The 21,449-nt window shown below is 41.3% G+C and overlaps 1 protein-coding gene across 5 annotated transcripts in view; it reads right to left on the bottom strand.

The window, feature by feature from the left end:
- Window positions 1-21,449, bottom strand: part of ccser1 (coiled-coil serine-rich protein 1) — a 1,394,127-nt gene that overhangs the window by 1,174,882 nt on the left and 197,796 nt on the right. For all 5 annotated transcript variants that reach the window (XM_063046845.1, XM_063046846.1, XM_063046848.1 and 2 more), the window contains exon 2: window positions 12,603-13,911. In XM_063046845.1, the coding sequence (XP_062902915.1) occupies window positions 12,603-13,860 (1,258 nt within the window). In that variant the 5' untranslated portion in view covers window positions 13,861-13,911. The remainder of the gene's footprint in view (window positions 1-12,602; window positions 13,912-21,449) is intronic.

Below are 21,449 nucleotides of genomic sequence, written 5' to 3'. Positions count from 1 at the left end.
CACTGGTCTATAATTTCCTGGGCTATCTCTACTCCCTTTCTTGAATGAAGGAACAATATCCACAACCCTCCAATCCTCCGGAACCTCTCCCGTCCCCATTGAGGACGCAAAGATCATCACCAGAGACTCAGCAATCTCCTCGCTCACCTCCCACAGTAGCCTGGGGTACATCTCATCCAGTCCCAGCAACTTATCCAACTTCATGCTTTCCAAAAACACGTGTGTCTACTTGTGTGTATGAAACCGATTCACTTTATTCAGGTCTGCAACATCTAATTAATGTTTTGATCTCATTAACTTCAATTGAATGCGACTGTCACTGTTTTTTCTTGCAAGGGAGGGGCTGAGGATATGATGGTACTGTCATTGTTTTTTGTGAGGGAGGGGTTTGGGGGTGTGGACAATCTGTTAGTTTATTGTGTGAGGGAAGAGCAGGGGGTTTGAGGTTTGTGAGTTTTGTTTACTTTTCTTTTTTGTTTCGGGGGGGGTGATGGTGGATGATGGATGATGGTGTTTCTTTCCAACAACCCCCATGGTTTTCTGTATTTTGTGGCTACCTGGAGAAGACATATATCAGAGTTATATTGTACTTGCATACTTTGACAATATAAATGGACCTTTGAAGCAGTATGCTTAAGTTGTTATTCCTGTTTTGCTCAAGTGATCCAGGACCAACTTCTATTTGATACTTTATCTGCAGGTTCAGTCAGTAAAGCTCAAAAAATAAAAATAAGTGGCAAAAGAATCAGTAGCGACATGAGGAGAAAGTTTTTTTGAGATGATAAAATGCTAAGAATTCAAATACACTATACTTCCGTGAAGCATTGGATGCAGATTTATTGGGGGAAATACCAAAATTACAAGTCACATCACTGTGAGCTAAACTAAATCCTATATTACAGGTACAGACTGAAAAAGGAAGAAAATAAATTTACAAGAAAAAATGCCTGCTGTAGTTCAAATAGCATAATTGTATAATTTAATCACATTTCCGAGCAGTCTGATAATAGGAGCACTGATCAGTAGATCTAAAATGGATTTTGCATAAAGCTAAAAAGATATTGATGAAGTCAGCAGCATTGACAGATGAACAAAAGGTTTAAGTTTTGAAATTCTAACCTCATTCTCTTGCCAGTCCAACCCCCAACTCAGAGAATTATTTCCTCTCTAATGAATGGACTGAGGCTTCTTATCTCCCACAGCAGAAATGAATTCCTACCAAATTCAAATCTCAGTTAAGAAACTCATTGCTGTAAATGATTAGCTGCTGTAATCAGAAAATTACTACACAAAATTCACACAGCATATCTCACTATCTCCCTCTCTCACTCTGCCCTCATGTGACAGAAATTCCACTTAACCATTTAAGTACAACATTACTCCATTTTTCCTGCAGACACAGTGGGAAGCAATGGACATGAGAATGAGAAGAGGTCTGCATGCTTGCTTATTAACTGTTATAACTGAAGGGGAGGAGTGTAAGAAGGGACTTGATAATTTTGAAAATCAAAGATTCTTTGCAGAACTAAATTAGTGGAAACGTAAGTAATTTAAATAACCATTGAATTCTGTTATAGGATTAACAGTATGTCACCCTTGTCTAAGCTGATGGAGCTACAGGAGTAATCCAATTTTTTTAATATAAGTTATGGATACAAAGATAGGTAGTCAGAATATTTTCCCTAGGGTAAAATGTCAAACATCAGCAGACATGCTTTCAGGTAGCTTAGGTAGATTGACAGACAACGCAATAGCCACTGATCCACATACTGTCCTTAGACATCTGGAAAAGAAAAATGCTTATGTGAGAATGCTGTTCTTGTACTACAGTTCAGCATTCAATACCATAATTCCATCCAGGCTCAACAGGCAGCTTGGAGACCTTGACCTTGACCCTGCCTTGTAAATCTGTATCCTGGATTTCCTGTCAGATCACCGGCAGGTGATAAAAGTGGGCTCCCTCACCTCCACACCTCTGACTCAGGGCTGTATACTGAAGTCCCCTCCTCTACTCCCTGTATACCCATGACTGTGTCGCCACCCACAGTTCTAATCTGCTAATTAAATTTGCCAACAACACTACATTGATTGGTCTTATCTCAAAACAATAAGGAGGTGGTCTACAAGGAAGAAGTCATCTCTCTGACACAGTGGTGTCAAGAAAACAACCTCTCCCTCAATGTTGCAAAAACAAAGGAGCTGGTTGTGGATTACAGTTCTGGGGTTGAGAGGGTAAACAGCTTTAAGTTCCTCGGCGTCCACATCACCGAGGACCTCACAACAGTGCCTCTTTCACCTCAGATGGTTGAGGAAGTTTGGTATTGTCCCCCAAATCATAAGGACTTTCTACAGAGGCACAATGGAAAGCATCCTGACTGGCTGCATCACTGCCTGGTATGGGAGCTGTACCTCCCTTAATCGTAGGACTCTACAGAGAGTGGTGCAGCCAACCCAGCGCATCTGCAGTTGTGAACTTCCCATGATTCAGGACATGTACAAGGACAAGTGTGAGAAAAGGACCCGTAAGATCACTGGGGACCCGAGTCACCTCAACCACAATCTATTCCAGCTGCTACCACCCAGGAAACGGTACCACGGCATAAAAGCCAGGACCAACAGGCTCAGAAACAGCTTCTTCCACCAGGCCATCAGACTGATTGACTCATGTGGATTTGCATGTATTTCTATGTTACATTGACTGTTCTATTTATTATAAAGTATTATAAGTTACTATGATTGCATGTTGCACATTTAGACAGAGATGTGACGTAAAAATGTTTACTCCTCATATATGGGAAGGATGTAAGAAAAAAGGTCAATTCAATAGGAGGAGGAAAGCTTAAAAGTGACATGAGGGCACATTTTTTTTCTAACATGGAGAGAGGTGGATGCTTGACATGGATTACCCCTGGAAACAGGTAGTTTGGTTCAGTTTAAATGGGTTTTAGATAGACACGTGCATATATGAAGGGAATGGAGGGATATGGAAGGTGCACAGGAGGACATTTAATATCAACTGTCATTAAGATTGGCACAACATTGTGGGAACAGCTCTCCACTGCTGTACTATTCTTTGTTCATAACTCTGCATTCAACTCTTTCTGTGATAGCCTCTCCTGAGTGTATGTTATTCTGTTAACAATAGCCTCTTCTACTTTCTCTCTCGGTAATTCCCCCTATATATTCCCAATCTCTTCATATTGACCCCCTCTCCCAGGATCAAGGGTGACTTATTTTCATTTCACTGTTGGAGGTTATAAGTTGACTGACAAGGCCAATGTCAGATCCACAGATTTTGATACAGCCGGTGTAGGGAGTTATTGGCTTCGGGTAGGGAGTTGACTAGTTTGTGAGGAGGTGCAATATGTCCACTGCTTATGCTGAGCTTCTGTGTGCTCCCAATGCATGGACTCAAGTTTCTCCTCTTCGAATGATCATGGACCAATAATTCACTTTTCAGGGAGGTTTTAAGACCATTCTTTGAAACTGTTACAGCTATATAGGACCCTGGTCAGGCCCCACTTGGAGTACTGTGCTCAGTTCTGGTCACCTCACTACAGGAAGGATGTGGAAACTATAGAAAGGGTGCAGGGGAGATTTACAAGGATGTTGCCTGGATTGGGGAGCATGCCTGATGAGAATAAGTTGAGTGAACTCAGCCTTTTCTCCTTGGAGTGACGGAGGATGAGACGTGACCTGATAGGGGTGTATAAGATGATGACAGGCATTGATTGTGTGGATAGTCAGAGGGTTTTTCCTCAGGGCTGAAATGGCTAACACGAGAGGGCACCGTTTTAAGGTGCTTGGATGGAGGTATAGAGGAGACGTCAGGGGTAAGTTTTTTTATGCATAGAGTGGTGAGTGTGTGGAATGGACTGCCGGCGACGGTGGTGGAGGCAAATACGATAGGGTCTTTTAAGATACTCCTGGATAGGTACATGGAGCTTTGAAAAATAGAGGGCTATGGGTAACCTTAGGTCATTTCTAAGTTAGTACATGTTCGGCACAGCATTGTGGGCCGAAGGGCCTGTATTGTGCTGTAGGTTTTCTATATTTCTCTGTTTTTCCTCAACCCTTCTGGAAATGCTTCACCATGGTAAAGTTTACAATGGGTTATGTGTTTCAGAGGTCTGATACCGGGAATGAAAATAATATGACCCACCCACTGTAGTTGACAGAGTACAACTGAGACCTCACGGCCGAGGATATTCACCCGGGAGAGAAAGTTGTCATTAATTTTCTTATCCTGCCAGTGTAGAGGACATTGCACAGGTAACATTGGTGGTATCCTTCCAGTGCATTGAGATAAGTAATTAAAGTTTTGGAAGAGATCACTGCTGCCCAGTAGACCATGTGTTTTGAGGTCTTGATCATGCCAGTAGCTCTACTTCACAAGGAGTTTGAGGAGATTTGGAAATTTCTATGCAGTGGAAAGCATTCTGACTGGTTGTATGGAACCGTCAAAGCATAGGATCAGAAAGGCCGTGGAGGATTGTCGATACAGCCAGCTCCATCACAGGTGCAACACACCCTACCATCAAGGATACCTTGTTAAGGTGATGCCTCCAGGAAACAACATCAGCAAGGACCCTTGATGTCTGGGACATGCCCTCTTATCATTACAGCCATCAGAAACCCAAAGGCACACCGTAAATGATTCAGGAACAGCTTCCTCCCCTATGTCAACAGATTTCTGAAAGGTCCATGAAGAGTACCACACTATTTCTTTATTTTGCACTATTTATTTTTAGTAATTTACAGTAATTTATATCTTTGTACTGCACTGCTGCCACAAAACAACAATAAGACAGCAATCATAAACTTGGATCTAATTCTGATTCTGAAAGCAATCGTTACAATCACTGGTGCATTGAAGGGGATGGTAAATTGATTGCCTCTGCTGAAAGAGGGTTCAGGTGACATCAGAATCCTTGATTTTTGAAAGGAAGCTTTTTACAATAGATCGTGTTGGCTGTGCAAGACAAAGGCTTTGTGGAGAAAGACAGCAGCCTAAGGCCCTGCTGTAACTAGATGCTGAAGGGCTAGATCCTATGGAAAATCCTCTTATATAATCAAGGACAGTATCATGCAAAGAGGCCACATGAGTGGCAATGGTGCTTTGTACACCAAATTAGTGATTGGTGCCACTCCCTGCTCCTCTCTTAGAGTCGTTGCATAGTGAATATCAGGTCCTGAAGACTGGATCCTCCCATTGCCTCCAAATGGATGCATCCACACTAAAAATTAATGAGGCGACTCCAGAGAGAGTGGGAGGACACAGTTGAGAACGATTGCAGTGATGACTTTCCGTGCAGCAGAGAGCGGGGATCTCCAACTGTAATTAGTGCAATCAGATTTGCTTCCTTTCTTGAAGATGATCATGTTCATCTTGAGTATAAATAAAGAAAATGTGAATATAACTGAAGTTCCTTCTGGCCTAGTTTTAGAACATCAGCTGGGATACACATACTTCCGAGGTCCTGAGGCTTTTTAGTTTAGAAATGGCTTAATAGCCTTTTTATGATCTCTATCTCTTAACAGTCTCCTCAATAGTTCCTTGACACTCCGAATAATTACCCCTCCATTTCCTCTCTGTCAATAATATTCCCCTTTACTTTCTCATCAATAGCTTCTTCTATTCTCTGTCCTTAATTCTACACCAAATTATCTCCAAAATTAAGCTGCTGAAGTTGTGTAAAGAGAATTGAAAAGAAAATCCAAACCAAATCAAGTTTAATTATTATTCAACCATAATAGATACAGTGAATGAAATAGCTTTTCTCTGGGACCAAGGTGAAAACCAAACAAAATAGCACATTCAAAACAGCCAGTGAAGAAGCATATTCACATGAAAAAGAACATGTATGTAGTCCAAGACCCACAGTGACACGTCCCGCAGTCGATGGTTCAGTCTCCTGACAGTGCGTAGATAGAATAGTACAGCACATTACAGGCCCTTCGGCCCACAATGTTGTGCCAACCCTCAAACCCTGCCTCCCATGCACACAATCCAGCCTGTCATTCCACTGTACGAACATGGGAGGCCAGCACCAACAGGAGAGGACAGGCCCCTGCCAAGCGCGGACGCCACGCTTCACCACCTCTGGCATTTCCTCCCTTGGACTGCAGCTGGAAGCAAGCCTGTGGCTTAAGGCATTGTCCTCTCTACACAGCTTCCATGTTGTCTGTCGTGCCACCAGACAAGGGTAACAGGCCTGCTGCAACTTACACTATCACTGCCTAACAGAGTCTTGCAATCGCAAGTGAAATGTCCAAGACAATCTCCCATGGTTACACTGCAAGCTGCCTTTGTTCCCCAACTCTGATGCCTACGTGTGGCAAGCAGCAACGTGGTCTGCAGCCGGGTAAGCTTGTCGAAACCCAAAACGGCTCCTCCGACATTCCGGTGGGCACTTCCAGTATCCTGACCAGTTTCTTCCCCAACATTTCAGCCAGCTCTTTTCCCAACATCCCGGCCAGCTCATTCAACACCCCAGCTGTCTCTGCAGCTGACACAATACCCGCTACTCTGATCAACGACCAGCTCGCTGATGGAGTAGCCCTGCAGTACCCGAAGTTCTTGGAGTACAATTGTCAGGCAATCATAAAAAATACATTTAGCAAAGGAAAAAGCACCTTTGGTTGGCCCCTGAAAGCCTGCTACACACAAACTCGCCTCCATCTTACTGGAAGTCCTTAACTGAGTTTCATAATTAATGTTTTTTTTTCCCTTCAAAAAACACAGATTTATTTTTCTTTCTCCACACTCACTTTAGACTTATTATTAACCAAGAGCATTGAAGGTAGCATCACGAGTAGACAGGGTGGAGAAAAAATTATTTAGCCGTTGTCCTTCATCATTCAGAGTGTTGATTATGGATATTACGGTGCAATTGCATAAGTCTTCAGCGAGGACTGTGTACAGTTTTGGTTAGTTTTCAAAAGTAAAGATGTGGTTAAATTGGAAAGAGTGCAGAGAAAATTTACAAGGATGTGCCAGGATTAGAGGGCTTGAGTTAAAGAGAAAGACTGGCCAGGTTTAATCTTTATCCCTTGGAACATAAGTGAATGAAGGGCGACTTCACAGAATTCTTTTTTTAATTAAGAGACGAATAGATAAGGTGGACGGTAACAGACTTCTCCCTCATTGCAAAGGAGTTTAAAACTGGTCAGCATAGGTTTAGGATGAGTGGAGAAAACGTTTACACACAGAGGGTGTTGAGTACAGTATATGGAACAAGCTGACAGAAAAGGTGATTGAGATAGGTTCAGTAGGATCATTTAAGAACCACTTGGAGGGATAGGGCTCAGAGGGGTATGTACCAAATGTAGGTGATGTTTGGAATGGACTCAGTGGGCTGAGGGACCTGCAGCTTAATGTGAAAAAGACTAAGGAGCTGGTGGTAGACCTGAGGAGGGCTAAGGCACTGGTGATCCCTGTTTCCATCAAGGGGGGTCAGTGTGGACATGGTGGAGGATTACAAATACCTGGGCATATGAATTGACAATAAACTGGACTGGTCTAAGAACACTGAGGCTGTCGACAAGAAGGGTCAGAGCCGTCTCTATTTCCTGAGGAGACTGAGATCCTTTAACATCTGCCGGACGATGCTGAGGATGTTCTACGAGTCTGTGGTGGCCAGTGCGATCATGTTTGCTGTTGTGTGCTGGGGCAGCAGGCTGAGGGTAGCAGACACCAACAGAATCAACAAACTCATTCGTAAGGCTAGTGTTGTTGTGGAGATGGAACTGGACTCTCTCACGGTCGTGTCTGAAAAGAGGATGCTGTCTAAGTTGCATGCCATCTTGGACAATGTCTCCCATCCACTACATAATGTACTGGTTGGGCACAGGAGTACATTCAGCCAGAGACTCATTCCACCGAGATGCAACACAGAGTGTCATAGAAAGTCATTCCTGCCTGTGGCCATCAAACTTTACAACTCCTCCCTTGGAGGGTCAGACGCCCTGAGCCAATAGGCTGGTCCTGGACTTATTTCCTCGCATAATTTACATATTACTATTTAATTATTTATGGTTTTATTACTATTTAATTATTTATGGTGCAACTGTAACAAAAATCAATTTCCCCCGGGATCAATAAAGTATGACTATGACTATCAGAGCTGTATTACTCTATTACTCTATGAACCATTCTAAATCCAATCACTTACTATAATTATTCTCACATAAGTATAGGTAAATATTAACTATATGTTTTTTTCCCATCTGCTGCCTCTCTACCTCTCCTTATAAACTCAGGCAAAATCAAAAAGGCTTCAGGAAATGAGAATTCAAATTACAAATTATGAAAATCTGACAAATACCAGTATGTCCACCAAAGTCTGATGTTTTTCATTTTAGTCTGATAATTGTCTTCAGTGAGTATTTTCAGCCAGTGTCAAGTTCAATAACCAGAGAATGATCCGAGGAAAGGAGACAGCTTTGGCTAATCAATATTCTTACAAAAGGGCTCTCTGCAATTAGACCCACTCGTTGCTTGCTTCCCCTTGTGAAAGGCAAGTACCTTCCCAGTTATTTCAGGCAATGACTTCTAAATCATAACAACTCATCACTTCAAACAGCAAATCATCTCATCCAAAGCCTAAAACTATGAGAGATAGGGGAAGGAGTAGACATTTCATATCATCAAGTTTGCTCTTCCATTCCATGAGATCATGGCTAATCTTCTACCTCAACATCATCTTCCTGTTGTGTATCCAGTATTACATACCTCAAGGAGATCTTGTGACTTTCTTGTGAGAATGATGTAATGGTCCTTTGAAGGTCTCCTGATGTAATTTTCCCGCTGATGTGAGGTCACATGATGACATGTTCACCACGGGTATAAAAGGGAAGACCCCTGGTGACGCAGTTAGTTTTCCAGCTAGAATGTTAGTCAGTGTCTCCGTTCCGTTGCGTATTTGTTTTATGACGCAGTTTCATTTTTAAAACGGAGTGTTACATTCTATTGTAAGGTACAATAGTGCTGGATTGGCAGTTTACCCATTTCTGCTAGATTTGTCGATGTACCTTTTCAGTAGTATTGGAGAGTGAAGACTTTATCGAAGTACAGGATATGAAGGATTAAGAGAAGTCAGTAATGTTTGGCAGTTTAATAAAGGATCGGCCTTATTGAGTATTCATTTAAGAAGTAGCGACCTGCATCGAGGATAACTCCTGCCAAAGGAGAAGGTAGTTCATGCAGGATTTGCTTGCCAGAAGAAAAGTCAGTTGTTTTAAGCCATTTATTTCCTTCAACGTAAATCCTTTTGGACAGAACCAGCAGGAAAGTTGCGTCTATGAAGAAATCCTTCTCCAGAGAAGGCTCTCCCAATTGAATGTATAAATCTGTTGGACTTTCGATTTTACCATTTTAAGAACTATATTTGACTTTACTGCTTTAAGAACTGTTTCTGCATTTATTGCTTTAAGAACCAGTACCAAGTGGCAATTTGTTGAATGGCCACATAGCGGTTAACTTCCAGTTAAGGTCTTTGATTGTTTTTTTTATTGTTTATCCATGTTTAATAAATGTTTGGTTGTTTTTATATAACCTGACTTGATTGATACTCATTGTTGCCGGTTACGTAACACCATATCTATTGGTTCCCCTAATATGCAGAAATCTGTCCATCTCACTTTTAAATACAGTCAATAAGTGAGTCTCCACAGCTTCCAAGGCTGAGAATTCCAAAGATTCATAATCCATTTTATTTTTCCAATTACATTCAATCTATTTTCTCTGTCCCTTCTAGCACTAGTACTAATTTTAACCTGTCTCCAAGAGACAGTGCTTAAGAAGGTGGCATCCATCGCTAAGGATCCTTACCATCCAGGACATACCCTCTTCTCATCACGACTATCGGGGAGGAAGTAATGGTGTGTGAAGATCCGCATTCAATGATTCAGGCAATGATTCCCCTCTCCCCTCAGATTTTTGATTGGTTCTTAAACCCAATCTCATTATTCCTTTTCTTTGCATTATTTATTTTAGTAATTTAAAATAATTTTGTGTCTCTCTGGTACAGGGCCGGCTGGTGGCGTAGTGGCATCAGCGCCGGACTTCGGAGCGAAGGCTCCCAAGTTCAAATCCAGCCGGGTCCCTTGCACACTCGCCATCCGTGCTGGGTTGAGCGTCGAGCTAGCAACTCGGCCTCGTAAAAATAAGAAAGCCTGCTAAAAAAACGCCGTCATGACGGCATCCCGATGACTCCACTCAGAGTTAAGGGCTTTCTTCTTCTTCTTCAGTGGTACAGCTGCCACAAAATGACAAGTTTCACATCATAAATGTCACTGTTAATAAATAGAATCTGATGCTGATCTCAAGGCTCTTTATTATTTTGAGCCCACAAATTTCCTCCTTTGAGAAAATGAGCCAAACCTTTTCAAGTGCTAGGTCCTGCCACTCTTGATACCATTTGGCTAAACCAGCTTGGTGCCTTCCCTGTATTCTTCTGGAAGATTACTGCTCTGAAATGAACTTAGGTCATTAATATCTTTACTGTTGGATCAAAGTGGTGTTGCTTTAAATTCAGTCATTGAAGCAGCTGTATTTTCACATATTTCATGGTAGCAGTTAATGTTTAGCAGTTTAGACTAATTGCTTTCCAACAGCAGTGAAGAGATCAAGGTTAAAAAATGTATTTGTCATTTTCCCATTACAAATGGCACTGAACAAGTCTCGTATATTTCATTAGTTGAAAAGTGCTTTTAGAAGTCAAGAAACAGACATGAAAGATGTTTATCTTACTTTGTAGTTTATTTATTGAGAGTTGTTAGATTTTTTTATATTTGATTAATTAGCAAAACTTAAATTCCACAAGGTAGAATTTTCTTTCCTTATACATTATTTATTAAGTATTGTCAGCTGTGATCTTACAATTTTGTCAGCTAGAGCTGGATAGATAGTTATGTGATATAAGCAGGCAAGCTGCTCAACAAGTACAGATATGGTAGCTTGAAGACTTCCTAGTTTATGTCATTGATCTCAAAGCCTCTGGAGTGCATCTCAGGAGATTCACAGTGTCCTCTTTGACCTCCAATATCTGCAAAGATGTTAACAGTCCTGGTGCCCTACAAGGCTGCATCTTCATCCCCCTACTCTAATGTCTGTCTATTCATGTCCATCTGACTGAATTCCCTCCATCTCCATTTACAAGTTTGGTACCTCCATAGTGGGTCACAACTCAATGACGTTGAATACAGGGAGCAGACTGACAGCCCAGTTTCATGATGGCAAGACATCAAAGTTTTCCTCAATGTCAGCAAAACAAAAGAGCAGGTCATTGACTTCAGGACAGACGATGTACCCTATCTGTATCACTGGTACTGAGGTGCAGATGGTTGAAAACTTACCTTCCTGTGTGTAACTATCACCAACCATCAGTCTGGCTCAGTAACGTGTATACTATGGACAAGAAAGCATACCAATGCCTTTACTTCCTTGGAAGCTTAAGGAAATTCAGTAGAATGTCAATGATACTCACCAATTTTTACAGATGCGCCATAGAAAGCATCCTATGTGGATGCATAACTCAAGGGATTCTGCAGATGCTGGATATCCAAACCAACAAAAACCCACAAAATACCGGAAGAACTCAGCAGGTCAGGCAGCATCTATGGAGAGAATAAGCAGTCGACAATGAAGGGTCTCGGATCAAATGTCGACTGTTTATTCCACTCCACAGATGCTGCCAGACCTGCTGAATTCCTCCAGCATTTTCTATATGGATGCATCACAGTTTGCTATGGCAATTATGCTATCCAAGCCCACAAGAAATTGCAGAGAACTGTGAACACAGTCCAGACCAGCATGCAAACCAACCTCCCCTCCACTGAATCTGTCTACGCTTCCCACTACCTCAATGCAAGTAGGAGAGGAAAACACCTGCTGACAAAAGACTTTTCTGAACATACAATACAAGACGGAGGAACAGAACCTCATACCCAACTAGACACAGGACAGGATTTTGTACTCAACCATGAAGCAAGCCTTCCTGGAGACACACATGGATCTGCCAGCAGATATTTCCATAACCGGACTAGTGGAAACTCTGGTTACTGCCTTGTTCTGTAAGTTGTTGAAAGGTCTCAATTTCTTATTAAAACTTTCATCTCTAAATTTAAAAATATGCCCTCTAGCTTTTGATTCCCCAACTCCAGACAAAAGACCACTTACACTCTCTATGGCCCTCGTGACTTTATATATCTCTGTGATCACTCCTCAGCCTCCTACACTCCAAGGAGTCGATGTCCATGCTGCATGACCCCATAACTCAAAATCTGGGATGAAACCAGATAATAATGTAATAGAACAGGTGACCACATGCTTGGTCAAAGTGATAAAGGTTTAAGGAGCTACATGAAGGAAGAGAGATGGCCAGACAAACTAAATGAGATAACTATGCCTACGGCCATGGGGTGCATCCGTCACTAAAAGGGCAATAAAAATTAAGGACATAAAAGCCAGGGTGAAGATGGTTAAAAAATATTCAGGGTTTATGAGGCTGGAAGAGATAGAGGAGTGGAAGCATAAGACTGAGTAGAAATGGCTGAATGTTTTAAATTGATATTAATGCTGGAGTATAGATTGGTCCTACCTGTTGAATGAGATGTTCCGTGGCATTTCTCTTGCTTCATCATTGGGACAGAGTTAGTGCTAGCTAATATACAAGTCTTCCCAGTGGAAGGATCCATCAGCTCTAATCCATTGTCAGTTGAGAACATATCATGAGAAACAGAAGCAATTTCCTCAGCAATAGGGTTGTTCACTTGCTTCGGAGTGTCAACATCACACGTTTCCTTTGATTCCAAACCGCCAACCATCCGTGGACTTCCTTCAGTTTCAGGCATTCCTTGGGAATAGCGAGATTGGATTTCGAGGACCTCCAGGCTTGAAAGCTGTGCTGTTTCTTCGTGAAAGCTGCATTCTGCATACGACACGACTTGAGCAGACAAGCTGGGAGAGTCCACACAGGTAGGGACAACAGCAGTGTCAAACAAAGAAATGTCGTGATTCGGATCAGCAGAGACTAATATTTCCTTATCAGCCTCAGAGACCGAGTCTGCGGACATTGGCACAAATTCTGATGGGGTTAGTATCGTGGTATTGTCGCTCGAAAGCAGAGGTGAATGCAACGAACCTTCTGTGTTCTCGACCTGCAGATACTTTGAGGACTCTTCAATTACAGGTCGCCTTAATGTATCCAGGTTGGCTTCTGGTGACACCTTGGGCTGATCTGCCGGTGTTACTGACGGACTCCGTGCAACATTCTTCGAAAGCTTGTAGTGCGTGGAAAAGGATTTGGGAAGTAGTTTTCTGCTGGAGTGCTTGACGGAATGTTTGCTATGGTCATCAGGGAAACCAGAGTCATCCCCCTCATCAATGCTGGATCTCCCAGAGCTAATACAATTCATGAAGACATTTTTGTTGTGAGACGGGTCCTTCCCTTTGTCAAAGTCCTCAGTCATCGACCTGGTGATCCTTTTGCTCCGCGTAACACTTAACCCAAATGAATGGCGCATCTTGGTTTTGCTGTTCTCATCAGCATTCTCCTTTCGACTCGACCCATCCAGACACTGGACACCATTAGGGAGATTCAAATTGGAATCACGGGCTTCCACCCGATGCTCCTGAGTCTTTTTGGAATGGAAGGCAATGGATGGAGTGCGGAAGATGCTCCTCCGTTTGCCCACACTGCTGGAGCTGGAGTTGGTGCTGGATGGAGAGGAGGTGTGGACTCCATTGGTGACAGATGATGGAGAAGATGGAAGGGAATCGCGTCTTTTCGAAGTGCTCCGTCGGAAGATGGGTAATCTGGAGACCAGAGTAGAGCGCCTAGCTCCCGCGTCCCCCATCAGCACTGTCTCGCAAGCAGCAGACTCTGTCAAACTGTAGCCCCTGTTAACCTACGCAAAGAGAGTAAAAGATAATATTTAGTGCACCAAAATATTTTTTTTAGGAATTAGAAATTTCCTCAGTAAGTTGCTTCTTCAAGTTAGGATACTGTAAAATACCAAGTATTGGATTCTACCTTTCTTTATATTTATTCATTAGATAAAAGTGAAGGAAATAGATGAAAAGCCAACATTTATTGTTTATCCATTATTGAACTTGAACGAGAGTCATAGATTAATGCTGCATGGAAACAAGTGCTTTGGTCCATCTCATCCATATTGGCCTAGGTGAATACCTGAGCTGGTCTCATTTTCCTCCATTTGGTCCTTAAAGGTTGGGAACCCCTGCTCTAAACTATTCCAATTCATGCCCCAATTCAAATGCCTTTTAAAAGTCATAATTGTATCTGCCTCTACCATTTCCTCTGGCAGCTCATTCCACTTATGCACCGTTCAGTGTGGGAAAAAAATTGCACCTCGAGTTACTTTGCAGCCTCTTCCCTCTCACTACAAACGAAAACCCTTTAGTTTTCGACTTCCCTACTCCTGAAAAATACAGAGGCTATTCATCTCATGGATATTCCTCATCATTTTATAAACCTCTATAAAGTCACCCCTCAACCTCCAACACCCCAGGAAGAAAAAAGTCTGAGCCTATCTAATTTCCCCTTATTAAACAAGCCCTCCAGTACTGATAACAGCCTCACTATTTTTTTTTTGCATCCTCTCCGGTGTAGTTACATCCTTGCTATTGCAGGATTATATTATTCTACTATACTCAATATTCTGACCAATAAAGGCAAGCATACAAAACACCTTTTCCACCGCCTTGTCTAACCGAGCAGCCACACTCAAGATCATGCATATCTGCATTGCTCGGTCTCTGTTCTACAGCACTCTCCAGAGTTCTGTCACTCACTGTACAAGCTCTGCCCTGGTTTGTCTTACCATGTGCAATACTTCTCATCTACATGAATTAAACTGAGTGCTATTCCAGGCTATTTGAGTACCACTATACTCAAGATCTGCTTCTTTTATTTTCCACAGAGGTGAGTACCACCAGCACGTTGCCAACACCAGCAATGTTAACAGTAAACATTCCACTATGTTTAAGGACTTATTAAGTTTTTATTCATTTACAAAGCTGCACCTAAAGTCCATTTTTGGGCAGTTTCAACTCTCTGCTCACACCTTCAAGAAGCGTAATTATTCCGTCGGTAAGAGCTGGGTATATCTGCCAAAAGGAGACGTCATGCTAGATGAGATCCTACTCATTAAAAAACAGTTAGTTATTCCCTGTCTGCTTTTACCAACACCTGCATCCAGAGAGCAAACTGAGTAAATATCAACACACTTCTTATACACAATCGGAGTTAATTTACACCCAATTGCCTCTCATGACAGAAGAGACAATACTCAACGTACAACCTCAAACCCAATTACAAAACACTTACTATTATTCTTAATAAAACGTCTGCTTAGAATGGCAATATTTGAACCTGCTCTGCTATTCAATGACATTCACATTGTCAGTATACTTTGAGAGGGGAATTGTTTTGCCCCATGGAAAATAAGCATTTTTGAGGTCAAAGAATTAATTAGGATGAAGAAGCTCTTTCAAAGTGCTAATGTCTACTGGAGTGTAGTCACTATTGTAATGTAGGGAAAATGCAGTCATCTGGTGCCAAACAAGTTCCTACTAACAGTGATTTGATGATGCCCAAACAATCTCATTAATATCAATACAGCTAATGTGTTATCCAGAACACCATGAATAACTTGCCAATATTTCCTATTTGCAGGTCACACTCCAATTCACCAGAATTTTCCAATGTTTCCACCACCAGAGGCAAAGGAACCTTCCCATGTGAGCATCATCATCCGTAAGTTACAAATCCTGCCATCTTGCACATATTCTGCCTTTCCTTAACTCACAGAGCATCAAAGTCCTGTCACTTTCAGTGAACGGCAGAGCAATCTGAGGGGCCTGATAGGCTATTGCTGTTCACCTTCATTAACAATTTACATTATTGCTTCCAGTCAAAGTCAGATTATTTTCTTCGGAGCAAGCCTTTGGAACAAAGCAGAAGATTAAGGATTTCAGCCCTGCTCCTCAGAGTCTGCCGCTGAATTCTACTGCAATACTCAATCGAGATTTTCTTGTCCAGTGGGTCTCCCCATGAGACCAAACGCACCCTTCTTCTAAATTCCATCCCTGTTGTTCATTCCTGAATTAACACTCCTGCTGACAAGGTTTCCAATTCCAAAACTAGCAATTTAAATTCCTCCACCTTATTTTTCAAAAAACTCATAAAACTCCCCACTTGATCTCACTTAGTCATCAGACTTAACACCTCTTCTCCCCCAACCCCCCACTGATTTATGTGATGTGAATGTAGCAGGGAATGTACTTTAGTACCTACAATCCGTCTATGTATATAACAATTACTAGTGTGTTATGCATTGTGTTTAATAGGATTGCTTTTATATTTAGTTTTTTTTTCCCTGTTTTTAATGTGTCCCATATGCTTATTGTGGTTTATTTTTGTTCCAATCATTTAATTCTCCTTTATACTCATGTACTGAAGAATGACAATAAACAATCTTGAATCTTGAATTTATTCCCTGTCCCTACTTCCCCTAAATTTGTAGTTAAGGATCAGAAAAAAAGCCTGATGTGCCTAGAATTACTGGCCAAGGATGTTGACTTTCTTTTCTAAGGGAGATTGATAAACCCAGAGGTTTATTTATTGCCATTAATGGGATTAGTTTTTATGAAGAGTTCATAGTTAAGTGCTTGAATTTAACATCACCCTTCTCCCTACTCTTCCCTAAACTGTCCTATTGGGCATCACACATTCCTCTTAAATGAATGGCCTGCAACTCAATCACTTTTGCAGTTGACTCCCAATATTTCTTTGTGGTCATACCTCTGGAGCACCTTAAGATAGGGAAATTGTGGGTGAAGGTCCAAAAAGTCACACTTGGCGAATATGAAACGATGGATCAGGATAGTTTGTATTTTAAAGCAAATTTGTGATAAACTCCAAAAAGTTGAAAGTAAAAGCTTGTAGGACATAATAAGGCCAGGAGAGGGCATCAAACGATTTTAATCAACTGGTTTCACAATGCAGGCGTCTTAGAGCACCGATATGCCAAATATGTTGTGTACTTGCTCTCACATACACAGTATGATGCATAACACAACTATTCAGACACATAATAGTCACCTTAAGTTACAAAGAACACAATTGCAAATGTGAACAATTACAATGAGAGAAGTTTTTTTAATTTTACTCAAAGCAGTGAATAGCAATATATAAACTTGGACCCTTCATTTATTACTCAAGTGAATGGTATGTATCAAGTGAATAGACGTGTAAAAGTAATGATGTTAGCTGGAGAAGTTCTGTAGGAAGGCTAGACTGTCAGAAGCTGTCCCTTCCAAACAAGACTCAAATCCAAGAACTTCTCCTATCAGTTAGGGATATAAAATTGAAAGAGGAACAGGAGTTTAATCTAATTGTTATCCTCACCCATATTTAAGCCTCAATCAACTTCAAATTCATTGGTACTTCCAGGCAAAGATTTTCTTTAAAAGCTTTGGTGTCTCCGTCCTACATTCCCTTTAATCTCACCTGTTTCATTAAAGCAGGTGTTCCCAACCTTATTTTTAATGCCATGGGCCCCTCGTTGGGAACATACCTCTATCCCTAAGCAAAGTGAATTAAACATGCGTTGGTTTATTACTGGCAGTAATATCTCATAGTCTGGAAAATCTGACAATCTAATACTATTAAAGTCCCAAAGATGCCAGATTATCCAAATTTCATTGTATATTGTACAATTAATGTCCTTGTGGATGGCTTTGGTAAGATTAGCAATCACTGTCTGTCCCAAACTGTTCTGAACTGAGGACTACGTTGAGAATACACCAGATTAGTGGAGTCACACTGCTGATTTCTCCCTCTTAAGGATATTATTGAAATGAATTCATAGTCATCATGATTCAGATTTATTCACTTGAATTTAAGTTCCCCAGGTCCTTTGGTGAGATTTGAACTCTATATCCTGATCTCCAGAAGCTAGTGCACTAACATAACCACCATTCCAAAGTCCCCTAATTTTTCTTCATGCTATGAATTCCGTTTAGAAAAGAAAGGCAAAAAAGAATCAGATTAGCTCAATTTCGCAAGTTAAATCTGCAATTTAAGAAATTAATCCAATAGCACTTGAGAAATTCAATTCATGCGGAACAAAGGAACCTGCTTGATTAGCACCCGAGGGTCTGTGAGATATGAACTCAAATCCCTGGATCATTCAGACTAACTGAAATTGACTAGCCACAATCTTCAGCAAATGGTTTTATTTTGACAGTTTGATAGAATAAAAGATTCTAATATCATACTAAATCTTTAAAAATGGTTAATATTGTAAAGGTATCATACAACAAAATTAACAAGGTGTAAAAATAATCCTGTAAATACAAGGCTATCAGACATTACTTCCTCAGCATACATTATCTGTTAGCAACTGAATCTGAAATGTAAAGGTACTATTCACCTATTCACACTGGATATTTGTTTTGGCTCTTTTACAGAGCTACCAGATTAACCCCACCCTTGCTAACCTTTCCCACAATAACCCTGCAATAATTTCCCCCTTCATGATCTCTTTGGAAATTGTTATCACATGTCTCAACTCTGCACTTTCTGCTGGCCTATTCCAGATCATTGGAATCTGCTGCCTAATGTGAATTCTTGCATGTGGTTCTACTGCCAATTGCTTTGAATCTGTCTCATTGGGCTTTTGTTTTTTTCCGTACTGGAAACTGCTTCTTCTGACTTAAGCCATGAAATGTCATCACCCAGAATATCCCACCTAAGGGAGGGAACGTCGACTCAGCCCATGAGAGGCCTGCGTCGGGCATTTTCATGCCTTACAAGGCGCAGATTGGAAGTCTGTGTGGGGCGCCACTCCTCGCACAGACACTAGATCAATGTGTGATTAAGTGCCTTGCTCAAGGACACGAGCACGCTGCCATGACTAGCGACCTTCAGATCACTAGACGAACACTTTAACCATGTGCCCAACACCGCCTAAATCTCCTCCTAACCTTGTCTACTCCAGAAAAAAATGTTTAACCACAGCCTCTTCCTGGTTCTAAGTTTAGCTTCCAGACAAACATGTTGGTACATGTGTAATAAATTAGATGCTGGAAGAGCTTGGGAGGTCAGGCAGCATCTGTGGCAGGAAATGCAGAGGCAATGTTACAGGTCAAGACCCTTCATCTGGACACTGCAATGCTGTCAGACTATTTCACTCCAATGATGCTGCTTGACCCACTGAACTGCCGACTCTTGTTTCTCTTCATTGATACGTGTGTTTGGAATCACTTCGTGTCCAAATATAGAAACTTAATTCAGTGACAGCATCATGTCCACAGAGCCATCCTGGCACACTGCCCTCCCCACCATCGAGCTCATCTTCAAGTGGCAGGGCTTCAAAAAGGTGCCATTCATCACTAAGGATCCCCATTACCCAGGACATGCTCTCTTCTCCTTACTGCCATCAGGGAGCAGATACAGGAGCCTGATGACCCACACTCACCAATTCAGAACCAGTTTCTTCCTCTCCAACATCAGATTTATGAACGGACCTTGAACCGATGGAATACTTCATCATTACTGTATTCCTTCTTTGAGCAATATTTATTTATATCTGTTTTATAGTAATTTTATTTACTTTGTGCTGTACTGCTACTACAAAACAAGAAACCACATTATTTATGTTGATGATAATAAATATTATTATGACTCTGCACACACATGCTTAAGCAGTAGGGTATACGACATCAACCTTTTACACATTTCCTTACAACAGACATACGCCAATTCACAGAGCAATTCCACTCCCCACTAACTGTCCTTATAACCTATTCTCCACACTTCCACGCCAATTCTGTCACTCATCTATGCATGAATGAACTTAGATTAGCTGCTCGACCTACCAACCTGCATGTCTTTTGGATGAGGGAGGATAAAGAAACACCCAGAGGAAACCCCATGGATTCACAGAAAGAACATGCAAACTTTGCACAGACAGCACCCGACCTCACAACTGAACCCGGGATGCAGGAGATGTGAGGCAGCAGCTCCACTAGCTGTGCCATTGTGTCATTCGTGACTTTTTCTTAGCCACAACCAGGCAGTTCTCTTACATCTGAGTCAAAAGCTAGAGTGCATGAATCCTAATCCAGATTTTAGGACAGGACTGAGTGCTGGAACGATTCTGCCTTGTTCTGGCTGAGAATTTTAGTCTCCATGCTTCAATTCAATTAAAAAAAACATGCATTGTGTTTATGCTCTTAAAAAGCAAGACATTCACTTCAGTGGCCTGGCCAATATTGATTGTCAAATGCAATTGCTGAAATAGAGGCAATCTAGTCATTATCACATTGCTGTCTGTGGCTGCTCATTGTGTCCAAAGTAGTCCGTCACATTTCCAATATAATAACTGCAATTAATCATCAAAAGTACATCCTTGGCTAGAAAACACTGAGATTTCCCAAAATCACGAAAGGCGCAGCAGAAATGCATATTCTTTTCTTTATTGATTGAAGATGTCCATCGTTCTTTGTACTTTGCTAACTGGGGTTCATAATGATTGATGACCATCTGATGACCCCCAAAAAGGGCCTCTGTGCTTCAGAGAAAAACATTTGAAACAAAAAAGAAACTCTTTCCTTTGTAAGAATTCCTGCAGTTAAATTCTATGAAAGAAACTGATTGAACAGTGGAGTATCGGCTTCCCGCAAGGTGTCACCTCATAATCTGAATCCTACACTATGAAGTTGGCAGGACTCATGCAGTGCTGTGCATTCAACAGCAGGGATAAGCTGATAATCCATTTCAGAGCAGAATCCTAATTTTAGAACACCGATAGACCTGAGACTCCTTTGTGCATACAGCCAGAGGTTCCAATCTCCCTATAAATATTAATCCTTGCCACCGAGACACTTTACTCATTAGGCAAAGTCTGTGGCATTACTTCAGGTAACATCAAGACTAACAATTCCTTTGCAGCTGCCTCCGATAACCATTCTAGCTATTGTTATATCTGAAATGTGGGATATTTTGAAGTGGCATATCTTTGTAAAGCAAGAGTACAAAAAAAACCACAAAGAAATGTTCAAACAAAACTCTGCTTCAATCAGACCATTGCTGCTTGTCGTTTGTATTTGAATAAATTTAAACTTGTCAGGATCAAACCAAGCGTCAACTCAGCTTTTTCCAAAGCCAGGGATCCTAATGCATAAAGAATTTCTAATTTGTTAATATATGAGAAAAGGACAGATATAAAGCTGGATTGGTTTATTTCTTATATGCCATGTTTCAGAAGCATGCACTGGGTTAGCTGTCAGACTTCAGAGGAAGACTTTGCTTAACGTAGTTCTGAAGGCTTTAAAAGTGAAGCAGCAAGCAGTAAAAGCTATTAGTTTTGTGAATAAGGGATTCAGACAAGTAGTCTGTGCACAATGCTAATGAATA

The sequence above is a fragment of the Mobula hypostoma genome, chromosome 4 (genome assembly GCF_963921235.1).
Source record: "Mobula hypostoma chromosome 4, sMobHyp1.1, whole genome shotgun sequence".
Lineage (NCBI taxonomy): Eukaryota > Metazoa > Chordata > Chondrichthyes > Myliobatiformes > Myliobatidae > Mobula > Mobula hypostoma.
The sequence above is the reverse complement of the archived record's forward strand: the minus strand, read 5'-3'. Positions and strand labels throughout refer to the sequence as shown.